A 15,903-nucleotide genomic window follows, 5' to 3' on the forward strand; every position below is an offset into this window, starting at 1 on the left:
AAGATAATTCATTATGATCAAGTGGGATGTATCCCTGGGATGCAAGGGTCACTCAACATGCAATGTGATACATCATATCAACCAAATAAATGACAAAAACAGTATGATCATGTCAACTGAAATTGAAAAAGCATTTGATGAAATTCAACATCCCTCCATGCTATAAATCCTCAAAGAAACAGGTACAGAAGAAACATACCGAAACGTAATAAAAACTTCAGGAAAGACACCCACAGCTAGGATCATATGGAATGGGGAAAAATGGAAAGCTTTTCCTCTAAGATCTGGAACATGATAAGGATGCCCACTGTGACCACTGTTGTTTAACATAGTACCAGAAATCCTAGCTAAAGCAATTAGCGCAGCCCCTGATATGGCCCCCAACCCACCCTGCCCCCTACCACCAGCAGTGTCGCCCCCCTCCACAACAGCACACCCAACACACCCAAACCGCCCCGCCTCCCCACACCATGGGCATTGCAGCACCCCATAGCACCCTCAACCCAAAACTGCCACCCCCCAACAGCCACGCAGTGCAGCCCCGGATAGCACACTTAGCCCACCTCACTGTTGCCAGCAACATAGTCTGGGATAGTGCCCCCAACCGGCTCCCTGCCAAGGGCAGTGCAGCCCCGGTTTGGGCCCCCAAACCGCCCCCCCTCGTGCAGGCAGCACAGCCCCAGATAGCACACCCAACCAGCCAACCAAGGCGGGCAGTGACGCCTGAGATAGGGCCCCCAACCCATCCCAGGCCACCCGCAGTGCAGCCTGGATAGCGCACTTACCCCGACGCCTTTATACGCTCTGGCTGGCTGCAGTGTCCGTCGCTGCCACCAACCGCAAACAGGGCTGCAAACAGGAAGAATTTTATTCACTGTCGATGCGGCCCCGAGTTGTCCCAAAGCGAGGCAGTGCCCCAAGGTCTGTGCTGGGCAGAATGCAGCTCCGCCCTCACGGTGCCCCCGGCCCACCCGGGCTTGTGCTGAGGAGAACACTGCTCCGCCTTCGCTTTATCTCCGAAGTCTGTGCAGAGGAGAACTGAGCTCAGCCCTGGCGATGCTCTCCGGGTGTGTGCTGAGGAGAACGCAGCTCCGCCCCCGCAAAGGCACACAGCGCCGGCGCAGGCGCAGAGAGGCCCACAGCGCCGACGCAGAGAGGCGCACAGGAGGCCTCAGGCCCAGGCTCCACTCCCCAGCTGTGAAAGGGTAAGAACTGAGGGTGGCTGAGGCTCGGGGTTGTTCAGTGCGGGGTGGGCTCTGGACCCAGCAGGCCCAGCACCCAGGCCAGGCTCCAGGGGAGGCCAGGTGGGGCGAAGGCAAGAAGGGGCTGGGGCTGGTCAGGAAGGGCTCCTGGTGACCAGAGCACTTTGCCTGAGCCAGCGTGGGAAGGAGCTGGGCTGGATGAGCCAGGGAGGCGCTGGGAGGAGCCTTGGCAGAGGCGACCACCTCTGTCAGCCCCCAGGCCACTGAACCCTGGGTAGTGAGAACCGGCAGGGGAGGCTGCAGACAGAGGAGTGGAGGCTCCTTGGCTTTGGGGGCTCTGAGTAGAAGCATCTAGGGGGTCCCTCAAGAGGCCCCCAAATGCTGCCCCATGGTGAGAAAACAAGGAGAGGCCCTGCAGGGACCCCCCGGGTTACAAAGGGCTGCCACTCTGAGAAGGCAACGCTGCTGGCTGGGGCTGGGCTTTCTACCTCACCAAGCCTCTTCCCTCCCAAAGGGCCCAGAGAGGGGCAGCTGCCCCCCCAGCAGACACAGCACCTCCTCCCTGTGTGATGGGGTGGGGCCCACAGTCTCCTTTTTCACGGCCTGCCTGGGCTGACCCTGGGTCCCAGCTCGGCCAGGGGTGCTTCAGCATGTAAAGCCCTTGGGGGGCAGAGCCTCCAGTCCCCGCCAGCTTCTGGCTCTCTGTGTCGCCCCCAGCACTGGGCTGGTGCCTTGGAGGGAGGCTTCACCGTCCCCCCACATCAACCCGCTGAGGAGTTCTGTCTTCCCAGGGTTGTGAGGGAAGCCCGCTCTGTAGGCTGATGTCCAAGTCCAGGCGCCGCCTCCTCCAGGGAGCCTTCCAGACCTGATCTGTGCGGCAGAGGCCCAGAAGGACCTGGGTGTGGGGATCCTAGCGGGAGGCAGGGGACCTAGCGTGAGCAGAGAGGGTCCCAGTGCTTCCTCCTGAGTGAGGTTCAGCCATCTGGCTCCGGCTGCACAGAGCCACTCCCTCTGAGCACTCCTGCTCTCTGCCTTCTTGCATTAGCTCTTGCCTGCACCCGGCCCAGCAAACCCCTGCTCATCTTTCAGACCCAAGTTCAAGGCCTCCTCCCGCTCTGGGTGGCTCATCACCTGGCCTCCCCAGGCAGAGAGGCTAAGGTCCTGCTCACTGGGGCATCTCTCTCGCCCACTGGCGAGGGACTACAAGGAAAGGGGTTGACCCCCATCCTCCCCCGCCATGTCCAGGAGGGTGCAGACACAACTGGGAAGGTGCTAGAGGCCCTGGGGGGAGGCTGGGCCAGCACCAGGCATTGTGGGGCAGGTTTCCGTCTCTACACCCCAGCCCCAGGCGGACGGCGCGTGCCCCTCCCGCTGCCCCACCTGTCACCCACCTGCTGGTCCCAGGCTGTCTCTGCTCCTGGCTCCCCTCCCAGCTGCGTCCCCAGCTGCCTCTCCAGGGAGGAGTGACAGCTGGCCTGTGCCACACCCTCGAGCCCCTCCCTGGACTGCCCCCTCCCTGGGGCAGGACCCCTGCATGTGGGCACAACCAAGGGGCTTGCTGATGGGGGCTCATGTGAGCAGTGCCCCAGCTGTGGGTATGGGTGCTGCCAGCTGCCACCGCCTTTGCCCTGGCTTCCCAGATAGACCCCGATCCACACTCCGAAGCTGTATCATGAACGCTGTGGTAGGTGGCTGGTGGGGAGCAGAGTTGCTGTCCCACTACCCTCTGGAAGCCTCAGCCAGGAAGGGCCCCTGTGGGCACCTTTTCCCAGCACACGGTGTGGTGTCTCTCCACTCTTGGGCTCTGCAGTGACTTGAGGGGTCAAGTCTATGACCCCAGGGGAGGCTGGGCTCATGAGGGGACCAGAGACCTCAGTGCTGTGCAGGGAGTCCCAAACCACCCTGGTGAAAGGCCCAGCCCAACTCCCCAGGCCTCCTGCCAGCTCCCTGTGGTGTCCAGGAGACCTGTGGTCAGGCCTGGAGGAGAAGCTCCCCCTCCCCTCGACATCCTACATCCCTTGCTCTTCACCTGAGCCTCCTCACTCCCCAGGACCCCAGAGAGGACTGACCCTCTCCAGCCAACCCCTGGGCTCAGGACAGCCGGGTGGGGCAGCCACAGGAGCTGCCTGCAGGGGGCAGAGTCGGGACGGGGACCGAGCCGGACAACCATTCTGGAAGTGTCTGCACTTCCAGGCAGGGGGAGGACGGCGGTGGGTAGCTGGGAGTGCTGGGCCGAGGATGGGCGTTGTCAGGCCCTCAGTGGGGACTGGGAGGTAGAGGTGTGGGGGGGTCTGTGGAGGAAGGAGAAGGGCCAGTGTCCCGAGTCGGGGGTGGTTGGCAGTGGACGAGGCCGACAGGAACAAACCTGAGCTTGGGGAGCTCCACTCAGAACGAGGCATCCGTCAGGGTTCTGTGCATACTGGTGTCCCTGGCAGAGGGCCAGGCCCCGAAGTGGAGCCTGGGACTGTGAGGGTGTGGGGGTGTGCTGGGGTGGGAGGTGGATGGAGCCCCCCCCACCGCCTGGCCCCTTGGGCTGAACCTTGGGCTTCGGAGCCAGAACAGACACAGGAAATCGCCCAATTGCATTTGCGCAGGAACACCAAATCCCTTCCAGCTGCACGGGGTTGAGCCAGGGCCATGGGCGGGGTCAACCATCCCAGAGTCCTGACAGCTCCACAGTGCATGCCAAGGGGCCTGGGCCGCTGGCCATGGGGGGCGCCTTTCCCAGGCCAGAGGCCCCCACCCCACCCCAGGAGAGCTGCCCCCTTTCAGTTCCCAGAACGGAGCCCAGCTGTGGAATAGTGAGGAGGTGAGGTCATGGGGAGGGGGCCCGCATGACTCATATCCTGGGGTAGGGGAAAGGCAGGAGACGGAGAAGGGGCCCAGAGGCTTCCACGTCCTCAGCTCTGCTGGGTCAGAGGCCAGGGGCCGGCGGGGCTTCTCTCCAGCGCTGGGTTTTAGGGGAGACACCAGGAGATGCTTACTCTGCACCCCCACTCTCTCCCACAGGCCCCTAGCCAGGGAGAGCTCGGTCAGAGTGATCCTCCAGGGGCCCAGCTCTGCAGAGATGATGTTCCCAGAGTACATACCTGGGCCTCGTGCCAGGGCCGACACTGCCATTGTCAGGGCAATGGCAAGGCAAGCAGTCAGTGTTTGCCTCACTAAAGTGAGGCTGCAGCACCCTGAAGGGATCCCTGGAGGGGGACGTGGTCCCCTTGTTCCCAAGCCTGTCTGCACACGCACGTGGATGTCTAGGGTTCCCGTTTGTGAGCACCTTCATACTTGTGTGTGCATGGGGTGTGGGCATGTGTGCCTGTGTGGCCGGAGCATGGGCTCGTGGAGAACGTGTGTGAATTGGGTGCACACCTGCTTGTGCCCCAGGCCTAGGGAGTCCCGCGCCCAGCCGCACTCCATGTGTTGGGCATGAGCTGTGAGCAGAGCGAGGGCCTTTATGGGGCTGTTGGGGCCTGGACTCGTTGCCCTTAGGGGTGGACCTGAGGAAACGTGTGCACACAAGCTTCTGGGGTCTCTGCACCAATGTGTGCTTCCAAGCCTTGCCTCCCCAATGGCTTGGTGGAGGGGGTCTGTGGAGCTGGAGTGAGGGCCCTGGACCCATTGGAAGCCCAGGTCCAAGGAGGAGCTTGGGCTCCATCTCATGCCCCAGGCCCAGGGACACACACCTCAGCTGAGACCTTGCTCACATGGAGGGGCTGGGACATGGGAACACGGGGAGCAACATGGCCAGGTTTCTCCTCCATGGAACCCCTCCACCTCCTCAACACTCTGCCCTAGCTCTGCGCCACCCTCCGCTTGGAGGGGCTGGGGCGTGAGTGAGCACGCGGGCCCCTGCACCCCAGGCTCTGCTTCCCCAGGTGGAACGAGGCCCAGCAGCCCCCAGCCACGCGGAGGCCGGCAGAAGCGGGAAGCTGGGCCTCATCTGCCCAGATGATGGGAGCCAGGTGCGGGGAATTAAGTGGCTTCCTCAGGGGCCTGGAGTTGAAGGCACTTCTGAGGAGCAGGACAGGCAGTTGGATGCGGGGGGCGGGGTGCACAGGTGGCTGGGTGTGAGTGGCTGGAGTCCCCTGTGGCTTCGGTGGGGGGAGTGGGCCTTAAACTCGGGCCTGTGGAAGGGCCTGGCTTTTGTCTGAGAGGCTTAGGGGAGACCTAGGAGAGATTAGATCACACGCTGGCAGGGCTGTCTGGCCAGGGGACTGGGGCCCAGTGGGGATCAGGCTGCAGGGTCAGGCAGTGGCCACTGGCCAGGAAGAACTGAGACCCCAGCAGGGAGACCCCAGCCCTGCTCCCTGTTCTGGCCTGGGCTCCCTCCCTGGGTCTGGGATAATAAGCCCTGTAGGAGCATAGAGACCCTGGACCTCCCCTCAGGCTCTAGGAGGGTGATGGGAGGCAGGGCTGTGACAGCTGAGTCAGCGGTGTCTGCAGGACCTGGACCATCTGAGAGCTGCTGGGCCGGGGCTCTGATGCCCAGGTCCAGGCCAGCCTGCGTCTACCTCTCTCCCCAAGGGGGGCGTGTGGGACCCCAAGAAGCCATGGTTTCAGGCTCTGAGAGCAGAAGCACTCCCTTACCTCAGTTTCCCCATTTTTGAAATGGCTCAATCGGCTGGGTGTGGTGGCTCATCCCTGTAATCCTAGCACTTTGGGAGGCCGAGGCGGGTGGATCACCTGAGGTCGGGAGTTTGGGATCAGCCTGACCAACATGGAGAAACCCTGTCTCTACTAAAAAATACAAAATTAGCCGGGCATGGTGGTGCATGCCTGTAATCCCAGCTACTCAGGAGGCTGAGGTAGGAGAATCGCTTGAACCCAGGAGGCGAAGGTTGCCGTGAGCCAAGATCACACTATTGCACTCCAGCCCGGACAAGAGCGAAGCTCTGTCTGAAACAAAAGAAACAGCTCAGAGAGACTCCGCAGAGGGCTCTGAAATAAGGATGGGGTGGGGTTGGGTGAGCCGACCCTGTAAGGTGCCCCCAGCTATGGGGTTAGGCCCAGGCAGGAGCCCATGGGTCTGCAGGGCTTCTGTGAGCGGGGCTGGTGATGGGAAAGGAGGTGTCCTGCCTGGACATGCTCAGGCCCTCCTTTCCTCAGCCTTGGACCTCATGCGGGGTCCCCTTTCCCCAACACGCCCTGCCTTTGGGGTGCAGGAGGGAGCACCCGCAGGTGGGGTGGAGGTGCCGCCTGGTGGTGCACTGGGGCCAGTCTGCCTGGACTCCAGTATCTTCTTCCTAGGCCCTCCAGGGTCACCTGGGTCTAGGTCCTGGTTCTACTTAGAGAGAGAGGCAGGCTGGGAGAGGGGAACAGAGGGTCTTTTGTCCTGTCCTTGAGTTTCTTCAGGCTTGAATGGGCCTTGGAGTCCCACCTTCATCCCCACAGAGCACAGGTGTGTCCAGATCCTCACAGGGCTCCAGGACCCTCTCCTGGGCCAGAGGGCACCTCATGACCATGTGGGCAGCCTCTGTTTAAAGATGGACAAGGTGAGGCCTGAGGGCCAGCCTGGGACTGCCTTCGTGGACAGGGCTGCCTGCACCGTGTGGCCCCAGAAAGGCCTGTGTAGATGGGAAGAATGGGTGCAAAACAGCACCTGTGTTGGCTGTGGCGTGACTCCCTCTGTGTCCCCCACCAGGCCCACTGCTCCTGGAGCGTGGAGGCCGTCTGCGAGCAATGCCAGCATGAGAGAGACAGGCAGCTTCTGGCCCAGGATGAGGACGGAGGTGGCCTTGTCCCCAAGAGGTCGGAGCAGGAGATGCTGTGAGCAGCCCCCTACTGCATGCCTGGGCTCTAGCCCCTATTCGTGTACCCTGGGGCCTGGGCAGAGGGGGAGGTCAAGGGCCTGGGCTTGGGGGTTCCAGTGCAGGATGAGAGCGAGGAAGTGCCCCCAGGAGCATGCGCGGGAGTGGGTGAGTGCTCCTGGGGTGAGGGTGGCCACAGCCCTGGATGAGGGTCTGCCAATACCTGGCTGCCTCCTGGGTGCTGACCCAGGCTCTGTGCCCATGCCCTGGCCCTTGCTCGGACCACCTCTGACCCCAGCCACGCAGCCTGGCCTGAGCCCCCCACCAGACTCCCCCACCAGTGACTCACAGAGGCATGTCCAACTTGGCGGCTAGGCTGGCTTGCTTCCTCCTTGAGCCCAGGAGGCCTCTGCGGCTGGGCTGGGCTGTTTTTCCAATAATGCTTCCCTTCCTCCTGGCCTCTTTTGTTCCATTTTCTCCAAGTCAGCAGCCTTGGGCAGAGTGGGGTTCAGCGGTCACCATAGTCAGGCCCTTGGCCACCCCCACCAAGGGCCCCAGCTATCCCAAGGCTCCCCCTGCCACATAGGAGGCCTGAGAAGTCGAGGCTTAGGAGGTCCTCATGTGGGGACCAGGGCAGCCCTTGGGGAGCCCCAGGATGATGGGAGAAGCACAGCCCTGCTCTTAGGGAGCCACAGGCTGAGGGGGGAGGCCCAGCCCTGCCCTAGCGAGTCCCAGAGTGATGGAGGAGGCACAGCCCTTCCCTCAGGTAGCCCCAGACTGATGGAGGAGGCATAGCCCTGCTGAGCCTCAAGGAATCCTGGACTGATGGAGGAAGCACAGTTCTCAGGCTGCCCCAGAACCGACAGGGGAGGCACAGCCCTGCCCTCAGGGATTCTGACCACAGGAGACACAGCCCAGAGCCAGCTCTGTGGCAGACAGGGTCTCCCACACTTGGAGTCCAGGGCCTGAGCGGGTGCTGTGAGGTGAGTGTGGGCCCTGGGCAGAAGAGGCAGCAGCCGCCCAGTCCTAAGCTCCCTGCTGCTACCCTCAGCCTCAGCCTGAAGCCCTCAGAGGCCCCTGAACTGGATGAGGACGAGGGCTTTGGCAACTGGTCCCAGAGGCCAGAGCAGTGGCAGCAGCACGAGGGGGCGCAGGGCACCTCGGACAGCAGAGAGCCCCCCCGGTGCAGGACTCCCGAGGGGGAGCAAGAGGACAGGTGAGTGAGGGCCTCGAGGGCGGGGGCTTGGCAGAGCGGGGCTCCCTCTGGACCTCGAGGGCAGGCGCTGGGCGGATTGGGGCACAGCAGAGCTCCCTTCAAGCCCTCGACCTGTGCCTGAGCAGCCACCCCATCCTCCCCTTTCCAAGCAGCCCTTGAAATGCCCCCATGGCCAGGAAAGGGGGAGAAAGGAGGGAAGGGAGGAAGAGGGCGAGACAGCATGGTGGCCGGCGAGGGGCCGCGAGGAAACCTCATTCTGGGGCTCCCCAGGGCCCCTGGGCCTCATCCAGGCAGCTGTGAGGCCAGGCCGGGTGCTGCCACATCAGCACACAGCTGCGGCCGCTTCTGTAATGGAGGCTGAGAGCCTGCCGCCGCCCCTTCCTCCTTCGGGGCTGGCAGATCTCCATTCCCACAGAGGGGAGCAGGTATTTCCAGATGTGCACGCCAGAGAGTCGGCCGGGAGGACGCACTTTCCAGATGTGGGGATGTGTGTGCCTGTCTCAACCCCAACAGGCCTGACAGGGGCTGCTCCCAAGCCCCACCTCAGTACCCCTGCTCAGGCTCCTTGCCACTCTGTCATCTGCAGCCATGATGGGGCTGACCCCACCTGCCCTGCAGGGCCCGGGCCATCTGGGACCCCAGCCCTGCTCAGGACCCCCTTGCCTTGAGTGGGACCAGAGTTCATGGCTGGGCTGACAGTTCTCCCTGGTCAGGGTTCTTCCTGGCCCCTCTGAGGCCCTAAACCAGCCTGGAGCTCTAGGGACCAGTGTTGCTGAGCGACACTCCTTTGTCCTCCTACAACCAGGCTCCCACTCCCCAAGAGCCACTGGTTCTGGCCTGGCACAGTGCCCACCGCCCCCCTCCCCAGGCCTCAGTCTCCCCCTACGCGCTTAGGAGTCAGCGGCCCTGCTTTTCTGAGATTGGGCAGCTCCCTTCTCCCTGGCCTCAGGCCTAGGCGGGCAAGGCTGCTCCCACCAGCAGGGGGTGCTTTGACTCTTCCGTGGAGCCCAGCTCTGTGGCTGCCATCCCATCCCCTGCACCTGCGTGGCTGCACAGACCTGCTCCTGAATGGCCCCTCTGTGTGGCTGCTGCTGGCTCAGACCCCTGCCCACCTTGGGCGGGTGGGTCTGGGTCTTGGCTGGCACGCATACCCAGGGGCCTGAAATCATGGAAAATTCGAGAATTTCCCATCTTCTCCAGGTTCAGTCCTGCTCAAATGCAGAGCCTCTGGAAGCTGCCAGCTGGCTGGCCTCCCCTCCCCCACAGCCGGCAGCCCCTTGGCCCTGCTCCTTAGTGACCTGGCCCCTACCCCTGCCTAGCCCTCCAAATGACCCAGCCTCCAGTCCCCCAAACACCCAAGGGCCCCCACAGGGAGCAGAACAGGAGTGGTGGCCCCGGCAGCCCGGCCCCGCAGGGACCCCGCCAGACCAACTGAGTGGCGAGCAGCTGCCAAGCTGAGGCCCAGCCAGAAAGCTGGGGGGTTGAACCCAGCCTCAGTGCCTGGGGGGCCCTCAGTCTGTAGAGCCCTGCCTAGCGGGGACTGGGCAGTTCCCCAAGGGCCTCAGGCCCTGACACAGGGGCCCAAGCAGACTGTGCTGGCTCTGAGGCCACTGGATCTTGTTTCCCAATGGGCTTGGGTCTCAGAACCCTTGGCACTCAAGTAGCCTGACTACCTTCATTTTACAGATGGGGAAACTGAGGCTTAGAAAAAGGAAGGGGTCAACCAAGCAATCCAACGGCCCTAGAACGGCTTTGCCTCCCTTTCCACCCACAGGCCCAGCCTGCCTGCCTGCGAAAAGGAGGACAGTGACAAAGTCCACCTGGAGGAGTTGAGTCTGAGCAAGGAGGGGCCACACCCAGAGGACACTGTCCAGGACAACCTGGGGGCCTCAGGGGCTGAGGAGGAACAGGAGGAGGTGATGGCTCCACCTCAGAGGGTCTGGGTGTACCCCCACCCCAGGGATGAGCCAGCCTTTGCTGTCTGCACCACTCTGTGGGCCCTGTGGGTCTAGGCCAGAGTGGGTCAGCACCCCACACCCCTAGACCTTGCAGCCCCTTCTGGGCCCACATTCTCAGAGAGGGCGAGGCTCAGTGATCCTTTTGCAAGATCTGGAGTCATTTCCTCAGACTCCTTGGTCCCTCCCCACCAGCTCCAAAACGAGCATGTCAGGGCCACAGAGAACCTGGGGCTCAGGGAGGAACAGCATTTTTTCCCACAGGTGCTGGGCAGGGCAGGAGGGGTACAACCAGGGGTCACCTGGGATGTCTGTTTTTTTTTTCTCTAGCACCAGAAATATCAGCAGCCCAGGACCTCCAGCCCCTTGGTCTTGGAGGGGACCATCGAACAGAGCTCGCCTCCCCTGAGCCCTCCCATCAAAGTAGGTCAAGCTGCAAATCCTGCCATCTTCTCCCCTCTCCTGGACTCATACCCAAAAGGCCAATCCCACATGCCAGCCACAGGAAGACCAGGCCCAGGCCTGGCTTTTGTCTGCTATCCCCTTATTGCCCGGTGCTCAGCAAACCCCCGTGATATAAGGGTTGGAGGTTGGATTAGTGGATGGAGTAGCTGGGGAGATGGAGGGTGGGCTTTACCTTAGCTGCTGCAGGCCTGTGTCTCTCTCCACCCTCTGCAGCTCATCGACAGGACCGAGTTCCTAAACCGCTCCATAGAGAAGAGGTCTGTCTGTCTGTCTGTCTGCTTTCTGTGCTCAGATCTTAGGTTTCCCCAAGAGGGGGTTGAAGGGAGTCACAGGGTAAAGATCTGGAGACCGAGGGGGCTCTGGGAGAGGCTTGGGCAGGTTGGGAGAAGCCTTGTGGGAGACATGGGGCCTGACACATCTTCTACCCTCCAGTAACAGTGTGAAGAAATCCCAGCCAGACTTGCCCATCTCCAAGATTGACCACTGGCTGGAACAATACACCCAGGCCATCGAAGTATGACCTGGCTCCCCTCTGCTGTCAGGTCCCTCCTGCATCCTGGCACCATTCCTTAATCCAACCAATGCCCTTCCATCCAATCAATGCCGCCTTATTCAACCTACACCCTATCCAACCAATGCTTCTCCATCCAGTCAGTGCCCCTCTACCCAATCAATGCCCCTCCATCTAATCAATGTCCCTCCATGTAATCAATGCCCCTCCTTTCAATCAATGCTACTCCATCCAACCAATAATCTCCCATCCTATCAATGCTCCTGCATCCATTTAATGTTCCTTTATACAACCAATACTCCTGCAACCAATACTCCTCCAATTATTCAGTGTTCCTCCATTCAATCAGTGCCCCCATCGGAACAATACTCCACCATCCAATCAATGCTCTTTCATCCTATCAGTGCTCCTCTATCCAGCCAATATTCCTCCAGTCAATCAATGCCCCTTTATCCAACCAGTACTCCTTAATCCAATCAATACCCCTCCATCCAATCAAGATTCTTCCATCCATCCAATACTACTCCATGCAATCAGTGCCTCTTCATCCAATCAGTGCCCCTCCATCCAATGTCCCTCCCATCCAATCAACTCCTCTATCCATCAATGCTTCTCCATCTGACCAATACCCTCCATCCAACCAATACTTGTCTATCCAATTAATGGCTCACCATGTAACCAATGCCAATCCCACATGCCAGCCCCTCCATTCAATCAGTACCTCTCCATCCAATCATCCAATACTCCTCCATCCAGTTGGTGTCCCTGCATCCAACCAATATTCCTTCATCCACCAACTCCCTTCAATCCAACCAATACACCTTCATCCAATCAATACCCCATTCATTCAGTGCTCCTCCATTCAGTCAATTCCTCTCCAGCCAACCAAACAACTTCATCCAATCAATGCCCCTCCATCCAATAATGCCTTGCATCCAATCAGTGGCCTTCTATCCTATCAATTTCCCTCCATCCAACCAAAATAGTTTCACCCAATCAATGCCTCTGCTTCCAATCAGTGCCCTTCTATTCAACCAATACTACTTTATCTAATCAGGACATCTCCATCTAACCAGTATCCTTCCATCCAACCTATACTCCTCTACTAAGTCAGTGCCCCTCCATCCACCCAGTGCCCCTCCATCAAACCAATACTCTTCTGCTAAATCAGCGTGCCTCCATCCACCCAGTACCCCTCCATCCACCCAGTACTCACTTATCCAAGAAGCACTCCTCTATCTTACCGGTATTCCTCCGTCCAATCAGTGCTCTTCTGTTCAATTATTGCCCCTCCATCCATACATTACTCCTTCGCCCAATCAGTGCCCTTCTATTCAACCAATACTTCTGATTTCAATTAATCCCCCTTCAACCAACCAATACTCCTCCATCCAACCAGTACTCCTCCATGCAATCAATGTTCCTCTATCCAACCAACAACCTTCTATCAAACCAATATTCCTCCATCCAATTAATGCCTCTCCATCCAACAAGTACTCCTCCATCCTATCAATGCTCCTGTATCCTATCAATATTCCTCCATCCAAGCAATACTTCCCCATCCAATCAATACTCCTTCATTCATTCACTGCTCCTCCATCCAGTCAGTACCTTTCCGTCCTACCAGTGCCCTTCCATCCAACCAATACTCCTTTGCCGATCAATGTCATTGCATGCAATCAGTGCCCCTTCATTGAACCAATATGGCTCTATCCAACCAATACTACTCCATTCAATCAATGCCCCTCCATCTAACAAATACTCCCTCATGTAATCAGTACTCCTCCATCCAATCAATATTCCTTCATCAACACCTTTCTATAAAACCAATACTCCTCCATCTAATCAATGCTCCTCCATCTAACCAATACTCTGCAATTTAACCACGTCCGTCCATCCATTCAATGTCCCTCCATCCATCCCATGGTCCCCCAGCCCTACCCCATGAGCAGCATGGAGGCAGACCCACATCTGTCCTGTGCGCCATCATCTCATCTCCTTGATGCTCTTCAGGACAGGGAGGTGTCTCACAATTGCATCGAATGGAGGAAGGCACATCTTTCCAGTGATCCCCACTATAGGGCTTCATTGGGAAAGCGCTCCCAGGGAAAACACAAACACAAAGCAGAGGGTTGCCCAGTGTGACCCTCTGATGTGACCACGGTGGCTGTCCACTAAGGTAACCCTGATGCTTTTCCTCCTCTCCAGACCGCTGGCCGGACCCCCAAGCTAGCCCACCAGGCCTCCATAGAGCTGCCCAGCATGGCCGTGGCCAGTACCAAGAGTCGGTGGGAGACGGGTGAGGTACAGGCTCAGTCTGCGGCCAAGACTCCATCCTGCAAGGTAAGGTCCCCTTCAGGGGCAAGGCTGGGCTGCAGAGCCAGCATCTGGGAGTTTAGTAGCAGGCCAGGTTTCCTTGTTAAGACAAGTGTGGGACTGTCCAGGATGAATGTGGACAGACGGAACCCTGAGGTATTGCTGTAGGGTTGGGTTCACCCTTGCTGGTTTAGAAGGCTGTGTTGTCCGAGTGGAGGTGGATGGCACCTTTATTCCTTTCCCTGCCTCTTCCACTGGGATCACACAGAAAAAGTTTTGGTAGGCAGATCCCAGGCCCCCTGGCCAGGTAAGGCAAGGCAGGAGAGAAGGGCCCAGGGCTTCTACTCCCCGAGATCCAGGGGTCTGCCCTTGTGACATACCCTTCTGCTGCCCCCAGGATATTGTGGCTGGAGACATGACCAAGAAAAGCCTCTGGGAGCAGAAGGGAGGCTCCAAGACCTCATCAACAATTAAGGTAGAGCCTAAATGTGGTTGGTGCAGGCAGGAAATACTAACTCATTTCATTGTCACACAGAAACAGAAGACATAAAACAGTTAAAATAGGCCAGGCACAGTGGCTCACACCTGTAATCCCAGCACTTTGGGAGGCCGAGGCGGAGGCGGGTGGATCACGAGGTCAGGAGATCGAGACCATCCTGGCCAACATGGTGAAACCCCGTCTATACTAAAAATACAAAAACAAAAAAAATTAGCCGAGTGTAGGGGCACATGCCTGTAATTCCAGCTACTCGGGAGGCTGAGGCAGGAGAATCACTTGAACCAGCAAGTTGGAGGTTGCAGTGAGCTGAGCTCGCACACTGCACTCCAGCCTGGCAACAGAGGGAGACTCAGTCTCAAAAAACAAAGAAACAAATAAAAAAAAAGAAAACAACTTGACACACTTAGAAAATGAAGGTTTGTGCTATTGGTTTTCTTTTATTTTAGAAAAATAAAGGATTGTTTAAATATTTCTTACAAGTACAAATATAATTTAAATTTAATAAACGTTCAAAGGTATCTGCAATTAAATTTCATTCAGTAGACACATATTATGTCTAATAGAGAACTTGCTAAGTAAGATATAAAGGATAATTACATGAAAAATCACAAAATTGTCAGTAAGAGTCTTAAAAGTCAATGATAGGACAGTAGTTAAAAGATATCAAATAGTTATTTATTCTTAAACATTAAACAGGATATTAATAGTTGTAATAACCTTGAAGTTTGACAACACTGTAAAAACATTACAGACCACTTTTATTTATGAAAATACATGCAAATAGCAAACAACAATTGGGCTTAAGGCTGTTACTTACTTATCCAGTAAGTGACAAAGCTGGAATTCAAACCAAGTTTGAGCTATACCAGTACTACCCTTGAAAAGACTTCCTTACACTCAGCTTTCCTTTATTTCTTAAACTCATTTTTTTTTTTAATTGAGACAGAATCTTGCTCTATTGCCCAGGCGGGAGTGCAGTGACATGATCTTGGCTCGCTGCAACCTCTGCCTCCCAGATTCAAGCAATTCTCATGCCTCAGCCTCCCAAGTAGCTGTGATTACCGGTGTGCATCACCACACCTGGCTAATTTTTGTGCTTTTAGCAGAGGCGGTGTTTTGCCGTGTCAGCCAGGCTGATCTTGAACTCCTGACCTCAGGTGATCTGTCTGCCTCGGCCTCCAAAAATGCTGATATAACTAGTGTGAGCCACCACCCCTGCCCAATTTCTTAAACTTTTGATTATACTAAATATGTTCCTTCTGCATGATAACAGTGTCTTTCCTTTCATAAAATTAATCTGTTTAAATAATTTAAAATTCAAAGTACACTTTTTAGATTCTTTAAAATACTCATTGCCATGTTCATGGCTTTTAGATGTGTGATCATAGCCTATTTGCTTTTCATTGACTTAGTTTCATATTTCTTTGCCTTTTTCCCCCTACTTTTCCTTATAGAACTATTTACTAGTAATGAAATCATTTTAAAGAATACACTTTTTCTTCCTCCTGCTAACTGTTAAGAGAATGTTTTATAGTCACTCTGGTCATAGCCTGTAAGTTTCTTTTCTAAACTATCTTTTCAGGATACATATTTATTAACTTGCTTTCAAATGAATATGGTCATGTCTATGCAGCAAGTTTCTTTTCTTTCTTCTTTTCTTCTTCTCTTTTTCTTTTCTTTCTTTTATAAGGCAAGATTTCGCTCTGTAGCCCAGGTTGAAGTGCAGTTGTAGAAACATGACTCACTGTAGCCTCAACTTCTCTGGCTCAAGTGATCCACCCACTTCAGCCTCCCAGCCAAGTAGCTGGGACTACAGGTGTGCACCACTATGCTCTGCTAAGTTATTTAGTTTTTTGTAGACATCGATTCTCAATGTGTTGCCCAGGCTAGTCTTGAACTCCTGGGCTCAAGCCATCTTCCTGCCTTGACCTCCCAAAGTGATAAGATTACAGGCTTTGAGCCATTATGCCCGACCTCTTTTTCTTTTTCTTTCTT

At 56.9% G+C, this 15,903-nt stretch overlaps 2 protein-coding genes across 3 annotated transcripts in view; one reads left to right on the top strand and one right to left on the bottom strand.

The window, feature by feature from the left end:
• The window catches only part of LOC115835179 (striatin-like), a 173,181-nt gene that overhangs the window by 107,721 nt on the left and 49,557 nt on the right, over positions 1-15,903 (bottom strand). The window lies entirely within an intron of this gene.
• LOC101178555 (lymphocyte-specific protein 1-like) lies at positions 6,683-13,959 on the top strand. Its single transcript, XM_030812455.1, has 9 exons — positions 6,683-6,691; positions 6,841-6,965; positions 7,998-8,162; positions 9,937-10,078; positions 10,448-10,540; positions 10,796-10,839; positions 11,015-11,096; positions 13,302-13,436; positions 13,807-13,959. Exons 1-9 carry the CDS (start codon positions 6,683-6,685, stop codon positions 13,957-13,959), a joined length of 948 nt encoding a protein of 315 aa, XP_030668315.1.

This window comes from Nomascus leucogenys, chromosome 5 (assembly GCF_006542625.1).
Source record: "Nomascus leucogenys isolate Asia chromosome 5, Asia_NLE_v1, whole genome shotgun sequence".
In the NCBI taxonomy this organism is placed as follows: domain Eukaryota; kingdom Metazoa; phylum Chordata; class Mammalia; order Primates; family Hylobatidae; genus Nomascus; species Nomascus leucogenys.